Source organism: Silurus meridionalis, chromosome 22 (assembly GCF_014805685.1).
Source record: "Silurus meridionalis isolate SWU-2019-XX chromosome 22, ASM1480568v1, whole genome shotgun sequence".
Lineage (NCBI taxonomy): Eukaryota > Metazoa > Chordata > Actinopteri > Siluriformes > Siluridae > Silurus > Silurus meridionalis.
Window position 1 is genome coordinate 9,500,732 of NC_060905.1, and position 14,641 is coordinate 9,515,372.

The window sequence follows — 14,641 nt, forward strand, 5'->3', positions numbered from 1 at the left end:
TCTCGCCTGATATCTCTCTGTTTCTACTGTCTTTGGTGTATTGCTATTGTCTTTCTCCTCAATGTCTTTTACCTGATTGTTTCTTTGTCTCACAGATTTCTGGAGTTAAAGATGCAGGAAATGGAGGCGAGGCACAGGGAGGAGTTGGAAGTGCTGAGGGAGGAAAAGGGCAATCTGCAGGCGCTTGTGGTCAGGCAGAGTGGTGTGATCCTTGAGCTGGAGGCCCAGCTGGGCAAAGCCTCGGGCAACAGCACAGTTCTGCAGAAGCAACAGCAGGACCTGATGGACACTGTGCACAGCCTTCTTAACCTCTGCTCCAAGGACGGAGGTACGGACATGACCACACAAGTTTTGTATTATTTTTACTCAAAATGTTCAAATTAAACAAAGCAATGCACATAAATAGTGTGGAATTCTTGGGAATTCTGAATATGGTCTTATAACTTAAAACAAAGGACATGTAAACACTATATTTACACTAATGACTAGTTTCTTGATAAACAATGCACTATAGTTTGCCAGTTGGAATTGTTGTATGCCACTGACCAACATAGTGTTTACAAAGGTTGTTTAGAGCAGAACGGGGACAATTACGTTTTCCTCCACTAATTTTTTTAGTTTCACTTAAATTGAGCATGTTGTGTAAGAGAAAAACATTTAATCAAGAATCCATCCATGCCTGGTAGTCCAAACGAGTAATATTGGCTATGGTATTTGGGTAGAAGGAATGGCATATTCTCTCCCATGTAAATCACAGCAGTGCCAGTCATGTGCTGTATATGTCTGATATTGCAGCACCAGCAAGGGGACATTTGGAACAGGGGATTGGGAAATGACAAAAAGGAAAGGAAATTGGCTAAAAATAAAAAAGGGAAGCATGCACCAAAACCCTAGCTCATAGATACTGCTAAATTGTATACAGATGTTATTCATGCATGTGCCTTTAAAATATGATACATTCATGTATGTTTAGAATATAGAATATTTTAATAGTCCCAGAAGATAAATTGAAATAAATTTCACCCCTCATAGTGGTTGACTGTGATCAGAAACTAATACTTAGTTAGGAAAGGAATATTGCAGTTGTGTTTGTGTATTCAGTATTACCAAAATACACAGAGAAACCGAAGATTTTACTTAGCAGAGCAGACTGCCAAAACTTTGAAGTGGATCAGAATTATTCTGCACCTCGAACAAATAATCACAGTAACAATACCCTCTAACAACTGAACAGAAGTCCCTGAACAGAAGTCCCTGAACAGTTGTGTATTATTTTGTACTCAAATGAACACATTGTATCCTTAAATTTCATAATGCACCTGCAGGCATTTGGAAAGTGACAGCTGTAATGCATCTTCCACAAATGCAAGACTCTGTAAATGTCATCTTTTTTTTTTAGTGTTTGCTCTTTTTCTGTTAGCCTGACAGTTAAAAAAAAACTGTTACTAAAAAATAGAAATTGTGCAGCTTCATTTCTTACATGACTTCACATTACCAATGTTCTTTTTTTTTATAATTTATAACATGTGAATTCAAAACTTTTTCTGCATATCAGAAGTTTGGCAGTTTGAAAGTGTGATGTGCAAAACAAATAAAGAAAATGATGCACATTCATGACATGAGAGTAAAAAGTACTCTATCCTAATTTAAAAGGTCTATAGTTCTCTTAATGAGTTTAAGAGACAAGAATAATTAAACTTATATTCATGTTTTTCTTCTGGTCACTGCTAATCATTTTTAAAGATGTTCAGCATCATTTATGAGAACTTGCCATTTTCAGTCTACAATTACAAATGCTCTTATTAAATATATTGTTGCAAGTATGATTTGTAAAGTGAGAATAATAATAAAAAAAAACACACACAAAAATATCGCTGCCAGTGTGTATGTGGCCAGCATTTCTTTTTATTTTCATGGATTAAGTGTAAATAGGATAGGTCGAAATGTTTGTTTAAATATCAGATTATCACATTCCAGGTCCTAGTTGATAGGAGTGAAACCCAGTGTGGCTTTCTGCTGTTGTAGCTCATCCACCTCAAGGTTCAAAGTGTTCTAAAATGCTTTTTTGCTCATTACGGTTGTAAAAATAGATTATTTTAGTTACTATAGTCATTCTGTCTTCTCGAACCACTCTGGCCCATTTCTCTGGTCTCTCTTATCAACAGGGTGTTTCCACTTACAGAACTTTTTTTGCACAATTCTATGTAAACTCTACAACACTGTGAAGATCTCAGGAAATTAGCTATTTATGAAATGCTCAAAACTGTCTTCCTGGCACTATCAACCATGCCTGAGTATTCCTAATAAAGTGGTTGTGTGTGTGTGTGTGTGTGTGTGTGTGTGTGTGTGTGTGTGTGTGTGTGTGTGTGTGTGTGTGTACAGTACCTACACCATACTACAGTTTACTATTATCTTAATTTTAGATATTTAGATTATAAATGAAGTCTTTATATAAACATATGTAGTTATAGGTATAGTTTGGTTAAAGATAGATGTTTGTTCACAAAATTTAGTCTGTTGTGATGTAGCTGTGCAAAATCTCAAGCCTGTATTAAGATTTTCTAACAATGCAGCTGATTATCTCATTAGTTGCTGGGAAAGGTCAGAGACAATGGGGTCAAAGTTGAATTAGATTAAACTTTGAAGCAGTGGCAACGCATACTATTTAAGGCTCAAGTGAACACTCCCTTCTTGCAAATTTTTCGATATAATCTAGCATTTAAAACAAGATTGTAACAGAAGTAGAAAATTAAATATAATTTTTTTTAAATGTGCAGAAAACAGACAAATGCTTGCTTGAACGGTATCACGTCCACATCTGCATGTTTTGCGCCAGACGTTATTGTGTTGTAACGGATGGAGCTTATCACGCTTCAGCACACTGCCTGTGCTTTAACAGCTGACCGAAATGTCAGCAGTTACAACTTGAGACTCCATAATGTCTCCCTCAATAACTGTATATATATCAATATACATTCAGTAATGCTCACCTTACATAGGTTTATCGGTCATCTGATTCTAGTATTTTTTTTAGAATAACCAGTTTACTACAGGACAGAAAAACAAATCTTAAGAGACAGTAACAAAGGCACACACATTCAATTTAGCATACAATGATTTTTAGAGTTGTACTATTGATATTCACTGAAATTCTCACTGAAGTCTGGTGACTTGCAGAATTCCCAACTGATGCTTTAAATTCTTTCAATTTCAACAAACTTCTCTTTACACAGCCACAGCAGTTTAAGACTAGTAATTTCTCCCTTGCTGTCAGAGCTGGTCTTACAGCAACATGTTACTCCAGTCCCCCAACCCCTCCACTGTAACCAGGGCTTGCCCTTTTGACCTTTCTTGTGCCCCAGATCTCAGTGGTCACAGAAAATTTACCTTGGATGTTTGTGCTGGGACTGGCTAGAGCATGGATACATTTCAGACCTCTGGGCACTCTGAGTTTCACTTCCTGCTGGGAGGGCACTTACTTCCTGTTGCTTTTTCTGCCATTATGACATTGAGCTGACACTCAAGTGACACTTTTAACCAGACGTCTGCATTTTTGTGATTCCAATTGAGACCACTGAGTTTATAAAAGAGACGATAAGAACATTCAGCTGGATTATTTGTAATATTCAAGTCTTTTGTTTGCTTGTTTCTTAATTTGTTAATTTAGTGAGATATTGTTAACAGTCATAAGACACCAACATGTTAAAAATGTATTAGTACAGTTAGGTGTTGATTATTTTCCTTGTTTAGAGGTAATTGAAGTGATAAAATAATTAGAATTGTAGAATTAAGGAGAAGGGGGATTGGGTTCAAATTGGCTTGCTTTTTTGTGATTGCTTATTTGCTTTTATCTAGCAGTTTGTAGGTTCAAATTCACTACAGAGGTCACTTTCCTCACTTAATGAGTCCAATGGGAGAATCTTTGCTCTAAAGGTGAAAGGGAAGGTTCCAAGTTTCACACTACCATGGCACCTCTATTGCATTTTAAAACTAGGTCAGGGGTTCCTTAATAAGGAGAGCACATATCTAATTCCCAACCAAGCTAATCATTAGAAATATTTGGCATATAATATTTCAATGTGGGGTCTTTGTTTCCAGACTTGAAAATAGCTTGTATTCTGGGTTAAATCATTAGATTGTTTTGAATATAATTTTACATTTTGGTAATAAAATATTTTTTTCTTCCTTTTTAGTAGCTTAAACGTTTGTTTCTTTCCCTATGCACAGTTCTTCTATGATTGCCAGATTTTGATGAGCTCATCACTTATCACTTCTAAACCTATTACAATCTCTGGGAGCTAAATCATTTGTTAACTGAGCAGTTCTGGGAGGCTGTAACGATTCCCTCTCTGCCACACATCATTTTTATTTTTTCTGTGCTGTGTTAACGCACCTAATGAATAGCATCAGTCATCTTTGATTACCACAGCCTCTTTGCTGCAAAGTATTGTTTTTTCAGTCACTGGGTTTAGTTTTCGAGAAATATATTGTACCTCAGCATGGCACTTTTCATGGTCTTTTAAACAAATGTGTCTGAAATGAAACTGTTGGATTTTGGCATACTATCACTAAGATGCTTTGTGCCTTATGTAATGTTCTGGTTTGCCAAATGAATTGGCTAGTGTTAGTCATTACCTCTGCTCTCTTTTTCAGTTTAGTGTCCGTTTAGTTACTGGCCTAATATTAATGCAGCCTCAGATTTTTATGGTCATGTGTAAAGTCTGATTTATATTTACCATAAACATTTTTTTTTATTATTTATCTGATTTTTAATCTTGTTTTACATTGGGAATCTTAATCAATTTTCTAGGAGGGTTTTAGACTTTAGGAAAGTTTGTTTGACTAAAGCCTTGATTTATAGAAGTAGTTTTGCTTGCTAATACTTTTTACAAAAACTCCCAGTGATCAGAAGTCCCTACTGAATGAACAAAAACTGATATGTAAATAGAGAATAGCATATTAATGCAGATGTTAATGCCAAGACACCAGCTGTTTAATGGTTCCTGATAGTCAGTCCCATATTATGTGCATCTTCATTATCCTTGGGAATCATTCCTGCTCACATTTAATTATTTTGCAAACCATTGCTTTTAGCATATTCTCAGTTTCAAAATAATTATAATGTGTTTATTTGAGGGGAAAAAACCTTTTGGGAGGCAGTTGTGGTTATGAGTACATTTAGCAATGAGCTATGTCAATGAGTCTGAATCCAGATGTTACTACACAGTGAAAACTTCTGGTGACATGGTGACAGACGCACACATTGATCAATAACACCTGTCAAAAATGTCTACACAGCGTCTAGCAAGAATGTTGGAACGTTGACCTTGCACATCCCTCATCACAGATATCACTATTCACTAGACATAATTATTCACATATATATTCTGGCTTTGCATACCTCCTTTATAATTTTATTTGCATAATAATAATATATGAAATGTTAGTTCTTGCAGATATAATTGTAATCATTGTGGTCAAATTAATACATCTGAAGTTGAAATGTTTTATTATTCATTGAGAGCTGGTCAGTGTTATGAATGTGAAAGCTAACATTTTTTCATACATATTAGTAACTTACCTTCATTTTTAATATAATTGGGAGTTAAATATTTCTTTAGGGTAGAGATTTAAGGAATACAGGTTGTAAAACCTTTAAGCTTGACCTTCATAGCTCAGGCTCATCACGTACATGTGAAACTGTATACACAAGGACACACACATTATCATTTTGGAATCACAGTGTATTTTTATATGCACCATCTCAATTAAAAAGGTTTTTTATTTGTTCAATTATTTCATATTTTCCTTTTGGGGTAAACCCCTTAGAGCCCATTTATCCCTGATAGACAGTCACCATTTTATTCACTAACCACTTAATATTATTTCTCATGAGCTCAAAATGCTGCTTGAATGCGAGTCCAAGTAGGACATCCATCTGATGGACGGCCCTTATTCAGCCACAGATGAATAAGACATTCACAGGTACATTGCATGCTCAATGGGCATGATCTCTCTAAATGTTTCATCTCAGCTGCTTTGGCCTGCAATAAATCTCCATTGGACAGGTCTGGCTTCTTGTTGTGCTAGTCTCCACAGCATGCAGTTCCACTCGATGAACCTGTCACTGCAGGAGTTTCACGTCACTGACACTCAGTTCTTTCACAGTGAGGCAGCTATAATAGTCTCCCTTGAAGGACTTTGTATCTCCGCTGCCCTCCTCCTCACGCCAAGGATCAAAGCCAGGCCTAAACACCATCCTGCTCTGCGGTGACATCTCTTCTCCCAAAACAGCCCCAACAGTGAAAACAAGGGTGTGAAAGCTGAGCTAGGCTCTTTAGTAGAATAAGAGAGAAGACTTGGTAGGACGCTGCAGAGATATAACCAGGACTTGGCGTGTAAATATAAACCACTTGTTATAACAGGAACTTGAAATTTATAGCTTGTAGTATTTTGTCCGCAGACCTTTGCTTAGTTTCAAAATATTGGCAGGGGTAATTATGTGCAGATGGAAGGAGAACCAGCTGCAAGCTTTGAGAGGCCTGAACGAGCCGAACGTTTCCTCATTGGGTGCAAGAGATCAGCGCTTTGATTAAAGAGCTTTCACACTGGAAACATGTCACTCACTTCCATACACTGAAAGATCTTATCGATAAAACTCCAGAGACCTTTCCAGGAGTCTAGCGTATGATGCGCTCTATTCATGTTCAGTTACTCGCCATGGACTTCTATTCTGGCATGTTATTTATTCTGTTATCTGACTGAGCTTGGGTATGCTTTGCTTTTGTGGCTAGAGCTTTAATTCATACCATCACCTAAAATGTGTCTCATACTGTGTCCCAAAAATGTTTCCCCAGTACAGGAGGTGTGACTGATTTGTGCATATTTAACTAGATGTAAAAGGTGTTATATGATCTTAAACACATTGTATCCCTTTCCTATCCTGAGCAGCAATAAATTCAGAACACCCCCTGCCAATCACGACCATTTAAACACACACACACACACACACACACACACACACACACACACACACACACACACACACACACACATATATATTCAATACTTGCTGGAAGTCTTGTCAGAAAAAGTTCTCTGCTCTTACTTCAAAACCATTGCATCATATAACCTCTGTTTTAATATTCATTTGGGTATTAGAAACTAGAAACTGGCATGAGCTTAGAAAATTCTATCATCACCTGCCTGATTTTTTGTATTATTTTATTTGTCATAGAACATCAGTCAGTCGATTGTACATAAGAATTGATCTTCTGCTGAAAGGGAAGCTCTTGTAGTGACAGATTGTGTGCTACACAATAAGACCCAGCAGTGAAGGGTACATAGTCATGTTTTCTTACATCTATCATTTTGTCGTTCACAGTGGTGCCCAACAGCACGAAACAAGCCGACGAAGAGAAGAAATTCCGGGACTGTGCTGATCTCTATGAGGCAGGCTTTCAGAAAAATGGCGTGTACACCATCAACATTAGTCCACAAGAAACTAAAAAGGTGTGCATTCGTGTGTGTGTGTGTGTTTGTGTTCAGATCCTGCAGAAAAAGTTAAAAATAAATGCAGCAAAAGATTATCCCTCATTCTGTTTCTCACATCCTCACCCTCCTATGTTTATTATACTGAATGCCTTACTGCAAACATATCTGACCAAAATCATCACCTAATCAACAAGTCTAATGAGAATATTATGGGTATATCAGAGCCAGATTAGGAAACCCAATAATAGCCCATTAGAATGGCTGATGCAAAACATTGGCAGATTGGAATAAAGCCATTGTGAGTAACATTGACGCAGTTGCTGGATTGCAAAGATAACGCTGAGCGGAGTGCTGAGTGCAGCGTAGTGTTAGGGCAGAGGGGTCATTTCGTTTACATTACGTTTATCTTTTACTTATATCAATGGCTCCAAATCCACTACCCAAAGGTTTTGAGTCAGTCTAAGATTTGTTCTTTGTTTAAATTCTACTTTAAACTGAGCTAAACAAATGTATAGTAGCTGTTAGACTGGAGTCACTTTCACTGTTCTAAAGATAAGGTTAGAGCACTGCGTCATATAGATGAGACTGCAGGCCATTATGGTATGTTTTATAGTGTGAAAACTATAAAGAAGGAATGTATATGTTGCGTAATGTAAACAGGAATTTATGACCATGTTCTGGGTACAGATTGACTCACGCACACAGCTTTTCAGTGTAGCTGGTATCTGTGTGTTTGTGTGTATATAGACATGTGTCTGGGTGTCTGGTTTCACCATAAGTCAAGTCTGTGGTTCCTCGGGTAATTGTCCTCTGACTGGACTATGTGTATTCAGCTGGATGTATGTGAGGTTAACAAAATCTCTCCTCCACCACCAAAGAAAGGCAGTCACCGATTTGCCCCTTATTGGTTTACACTGAGCCACACATGGCTAGATTACAGCCATGTGTCGCTTTTGTCTCCAGTCTGATCTTAGACCCTGGACTTCTGCCCTGCTCTAATTGCTAACTAAACATGTAGGCAAGCCTACTTTAGCCAGAACGCAAAAAAGCAGCTTGTTGGCAACATCTGTCTATTTGCTGTAATATATGTGTATTAATTAGCTAGCAAAAAAAAAATATATAATAGTCCCAGCTAATATTAGTTCACTGGAAAGATGGCGAACAGTACACTTCCTAAATTACACTTGCAGAACTTTCTCTTCTGATATCTTCAATCAAGCAGGGAATAAAGACAGAAGTAAAGCTTTCAGTGCATATAATACTCTGGACAAAGCTCAGGAACAAAGAACAAAAATTAATACAGAAATTGGACAAGAAAAATTTAAGTTTCTTTTATGTGACTTTTATGTGAGAATTTGTAAGATGATTGGACGAAACTATAACATCTAAATCCCTTCAAGCCATAAAAAAAATGGATGACTTTGCTCTTCCATGTCTGGAATGTGATTAGTTAGGGACATATTTGCCACACTGCCAGAATTAAGCGCAGACCTTTTATGGCTTAAAATAAAACAAACAATTACTATTAATATGCACTGTAACTTGGATGTTTCTCTTAAGAAGCTTTAATGTGTGTGTGTGTGTGTGTGTGTGTGTGTGTGTGTGTGTGTGTGTGTGTGTGTGTGTGTGTACTGTATACTGTACAGGTATACTGTAATATGGAATCTGCTGGAGGAGGATGGACAGTAATTCAACGCCGAGAGGATGGAAGTGTGGACTTTCAGAGGACATGGAAAGAGTACAAGATGGTACGCCAAACAAAAATCATCTTTCTAACCTTCATTTAAACTGTTGACAGCGGTGAGGGATATCTGGGACAGCAAAGAGAACAGTAAGCAGATGTATGGAACTTTATTGCCGTTATTAATAAGAGAAAACATCTTGACATTCGGGGGCAGTAACGATTTATTCTACCCATTAAACGCTTGGCCTTTCACACGCATACTCTATACCAGGGGATTTCAGATATGAAGTATCGAAGCCGAATTACAGTTTGGTGATTACCCGTCTCCAACACATCTAGTACATCTAGAAATATTTCTTTGTTGATTGAAGTGTCTCTGTGCAAAGAAATCACTTAACGTCAGTCTCTTAGGATTGTAGTTTAAATAGACAAAAGGCCGCTTTTTAGTGATGGAGACGTTTTTGTCAATAGATCTTGGCTTCACTATATGTCATGGGATGTGGAGATGTAATTTGATAGTTTTTATCAGGGGTTTGTTATCATTAAGAGTTCCAACAGACAGGGCTTTTTTATCAGCAGTGTGTAATTAATGCCGTATTAAGACTCACATGATTCACATGATCAGTATATCAATGTTTTAAGATATTACCAGCACTTACGGTTTAGTCATTTGCAGAATATAGATTAATCCTGTGGTGTGGTTTGTTTAGCAGAGCCAGGAGATTCATATTTTTTATTACAATGCTGACAGGTTACTTGAATTGAACAGGTTTAATTTCAATGTTTATATGTATGTAAAAAAAAAAAAAGTCTATAAATAAAATCAACTTGGACCAGAGGTGCCCTATGTGAGGAAAGTTCAGTAATAAAAACATATAAGGTGCTGCAAAAATAGTCTAAATATTTTTGGACAGTTTTATATATATAATAATGAGCTGAATATTAAAACAGTTGGATTATGCTCAAAAATCAGTGCTGAAGGGGTCCATGGAATTGATGATGTTTTTAACAAAGGAGTCCCTAGCGACAAATTGTTTAAGAATCCCTGTATGAACCTAATGTCACACCAATGAAATCATCATAAAACATTCACGGTATAAAAACATTTACAAGTCCCTCGCACGTGTAAACTCCTCCCATGAATTAGATCTACTGGGAGTTGAAGCTCTGAGCTGGAAATCTCAAACAATGGCCAACTAAACAGCGTGTGATAATTACCTAGTAAACAAAATGTAAATAAATTGATATATAATTGATAAATAATGATAAATAATTGTATATTTGATATATTTGCTTATCAGCAGTCAACAATATCAACAATATTAATGTCAATTTAAATGTTCTGCATCATAGTTTTGCTTGACATGAAAGTCTTCTAGCACAACGTTGGAATTAAGTAGCGTTGTGAGACATCAGTAAACACTTCACTTCTGGATTTTGGCTCAACAAAACCCATTAGTAGAGAATGTTTGTAGGTTAAAGAAGGTTGCTATTTGTGCCTAATAGTGAAGTGATGTATGACAACCTGTAACCTTAGAGAGGCTTATTGCGAAACAGCACATCAGTACTGGGCTTCACCCATAACCGCTCACCCAGGAGGATGCCCCGCTTGACCACTTCCCTCTTTGGCTACTCATATAGTTCTCGTGAGAAATTGTGCTGCAAGTAAGAGGGGGTGGGTTCGAGAGGGAATGGAAGTTTTGCTCATATGTGACCACAGTCAGAGACTGGCTTTTTTTTAACAAATTACATAGCCTACACCTTGACAACAAACACAAACTCAAAACACTGTTTGGGGGATAATCTTATTCCACCCACCCACACCTCGCCTTAGGCCAGTTGCATATCTTATATCATAAATCACTGGCATCACAATCATCTCAAAACGCTGAAATCAATAGCCAGCACTTAATAAAAGACCACAGCAATATCTCCTTCATGCTTGCTCTCAAAATCCCATGCAGTCTCTGCCAAACATTTTCGCTTTTCTTCCAGCATCATTCTGATTACGTATTGACCGTTTCAGGATTTAAAATTAAATCATTAGCATATTTTCCTTGTATGTAATGATTACTCAGTACTACATATTCAATTTCTTACAAAAAAAAAAGAACTGTACAAGAATACAATGTCTGATCCAATACCATATGGTGCTCATTTGTCACACCATTTACAGGTGGAGTTTGTTCATTTGGGGCTTTGGTTCAAATAGTCTCTACTCTATGAAATTACTGTGCATTAAGACGTTATTCAGAAGCTGTTCCAGCAAGTATGAGCTGAGCCAGTTGTGTACACATCGGAAAAAACTTTTAGAAGTCCTACTGGGAGCGGCATCCCTACTGTTATATTAAGAGATTAGAGTTAATTACCAAATGATGATACAAGTGAACAAAGTGAAATGTCTACTTCTGAGAAAGACTGTGAACTGCTGCACGTACAGTATGTATTATGCATTAGCGATGTATATACTGTATAACTCATTGAACAACTTGCATTTACAAATGTTATTGAAAATCAGTTCATATAGTGCTGATACCATCATGTGTCAACATTTCCTAAAACTTCAAATTATAATCTTAGAAAGCAAGATAAATTAAAGTTGCTTGCTTTTGCTGATTGCTGAGCTTTCTTGGACCAGGCTGTGTTTCCCATGGCCTGCTCCAGGGCCCATCAGTAACCCTCCGGAATTCCTGCACTGACCCTGGGTGCATTCTCCCTTCCAGGGCTTTGGGAGTGTGTCAGCTGAGCATTGGCTGGGGAACGAGTTCGTGTACATGCTGACCAGTCAAAGACAGTATGCACTCCGGGTGGAGCTCACTGACTGGGATGGACATCAGGCCTTCTCCCAGTATGACCGCTTTCACATTGGCAGTGAGAAAAACAAGTACAGGTACTAAAAAAATTACTGAAGTGCTTTATTCTGAAAAAATATTGACTTATTCTTTATTCTTCAATATTACTGTGTTTGCCATTGCTCCAGGCAGTGCCATGACATAACAACTGTGCCTTTTTTGTGCATAACAATTGTATATTCCCACTACACAACTTTTTTTTCTATATACATGTTTCATAGAGAGTAGAATTTTAGTGATACCCAAAAAAGTTTAAGCCCCATATTATAAGTAAGGGTACATATCATATGTATTTGTATTCTATTAAGTGTTTTACAGTGAGGTTTAATTTTAGCAGGCATTTACTTCTACAGCTGACATTTGAGCTCAACCAGATTTTGGAACAAATCATTCCAAGTGTTTAAATAACTAAAACCTCTTACTGTTTCCAAAGACTGTTAGTCAGCTAGATAAGATGCTGCTGATAATTTTTTAACCTACTGTTCTCTCTTCACCTTGAATGTTCTTTTGATTATTTTACAGTAAGGATGTACAAGAATGTAACACAGATCATATGTCTATTACTTTAAATAACACACTCAGTAGAAAAAAGGTGTCAGGTATAATCCAGGTTGATGCTCTAAGGTTCATGTCTTATTCGTTGGATTCATACTCTCAAAGTAATGGCTATATTGTATTCCTTTTGGCACTCACCCCCAATGGCCAGCTTTTTGGGATTATTAAACAGTCTTGATTGGTAAGACTGGAAAGAGAACAAACAACTTTGTGGCCTCCAGCAATGCACCACACTATCATACACTGAATACATTTCTCACAATCTCCTTTTTATAGGCATGATTTCTAAAACATTATTGTACATATTGTAAGTATATTGACATTGAGAACACATGGAACCACATCGAAACAAATAAACACTAACTTATGTCATCAGGTGTGCTTATTTAACTATAATATAGCTTCGCTAAGCTTCTTAGTGCGTCATATTGTCCTGGCTTATGAGCAGCCTATGCCAGTAAAAAGTTTTAGGAATCTAATCAGCATTCTGGGGTCTATAAATAGATTTGTTCTTTTAAACTGTTGTGGTCACAGACTCACACATTGCTCATATGGAACGTTGGCCAAAGAAAACCAGTTCCCAAGGGTCTAAACAAACTGTATGAGATGTTGCCACTTCTGGTAGTGTGCTCTAGTACTTTCACTGCTTTAAGTCTGAACCTGGTGGTTTGTGCATTTTAAAAATGTACAACAGAAAACAAATATAATATGATTTATGGTTAGAATGCTTCATGATCTTTGGCAAATGCAAACCATATATAGCAGTCGAGCACACTGAGAATAGCTACAAGACTACTCTGGAAACCATGGGTAATTGTTTAAAACTTTTTCTATTATAAAAGTGCCACAATTTCTTGTTTATCGCAGGCAGTGGTTTAGACATGCTAGTTGCTTGAAATGCCAGCTCCTTAAACCTGGACAGGAAATGACTTAGGTTTAGCACTGTGGCACAGAACTGCAGCAGAAACTATTGCTGTAACCTAAATCACAAAATTATTCTCACTTATATTAATACTGCTCAAGTTAATGATTGCCCAATTACATACACAATCGGAAATAAATCAGAAGACTTGGCCACATGTGTGCCACGTGATAAATTACAGCTAATGACCATATGTAGCTAATGTTTTTTTGCTTTTTTTTTTTTGTCTTAAAAATTTCTTTCAATATTTAGATATGTTAGGAGAATTAGGACACCATTAAATTTTAATTACGCACATATCAGAAAAGTGTATCTTTGAACTATTAGTCGTTCGCACTGTAAAATGTCTGCCATCCACTTTCACTAAGGCAAAATATGGTGTAACATGTGGTCTTTTGTTGTGATTCCAAAAGATAAAATATACACCAAACTTTTATGATGATAAAAAAAGTCCTTGGGTACAATTTTAGTTGTTACAAATGATGTGTGATGCTGATATCTTTCTGGCCAAACACTGTACAAATGCTAAAAAAACATCTGGAATCCCTGATATGGACTGTTCTTGGTAATCGCAAATGGCTTGATTAGATAATCGGTGTAGTTATGGAGCATTTAATGGTAGAGACATGACATAACGGACACAGTTTCTTGTTTGAGTTGTGAAATATGATTGTTGTACAGATTGCAAGGGAAAACAAGAAGAGATGTTCCTAAAAATTAGAAGCCACAAGGTTGGCAGTATTCCATTATCCACACATGACATAATGTACAGTACCAGCCTACACATTTATGGCAGATTCCGAGCAATGGTAGCTCAGTGGTCAAGATGATTAAAAGGTCATGAATTCAACTCTCCTAACCATCAACTTAGTTGTATTAAACGCTATAAATTTACTGTAGGTCTGTCCAATGGAAGTGTATGTCACATAAAAGGAAGTTAATAAAAAAAATAAATAAGGTATAAATAAATAAAAAATCTTTTTAATGTTTTTAAATTTTAATGTGCTGCATTAAAATTTCTAGCATATTCGCAATAATCTGTCCTAAGCCATGTTTCTGATAATATGAGATCTGATCTTCTGAGAAACTACTGATTTCAACTAATTATTACTAATTATAACTATTATCATTTAT

General features: G+C 36.7%; 1 protein-coding gene across 2 annotated transcripts in view; it reads left to right on the plus strand.

The window, feature by feature from the left end:
- The window catches only part of angpt1 (angiopoietin 1), a 51,798-nt gene that overhangs the window by 19,979 nt on the left and 17,178 nt on the right, over nucleotides 1-14,641 (plus strand). For both annotated transcript variants that reach the window (XM_046834376.1, XM_046834377.1), the window contains exons 4-7: nucleotides 96-328; nucleotides 7,385-7,512; nucleotides 9,141-9,242; nucleotides 11,902-12,068. In XM_046834376.1, coding sequence (XP_046690332.1) covers nucleotides 96-328; nucleotides 7,385-7,512; nucleotides 9,141-9,242; nucleotides 11,902-12,068 — 630 coding nt within the window. The remainder of the gene's footprint in view (nucleotides 1-95; nucleotides 329-7,384; nucleotides 7,513-9,140; nucleotides 9,243-11,901; nucleotides 12,069-14,641) is intronic.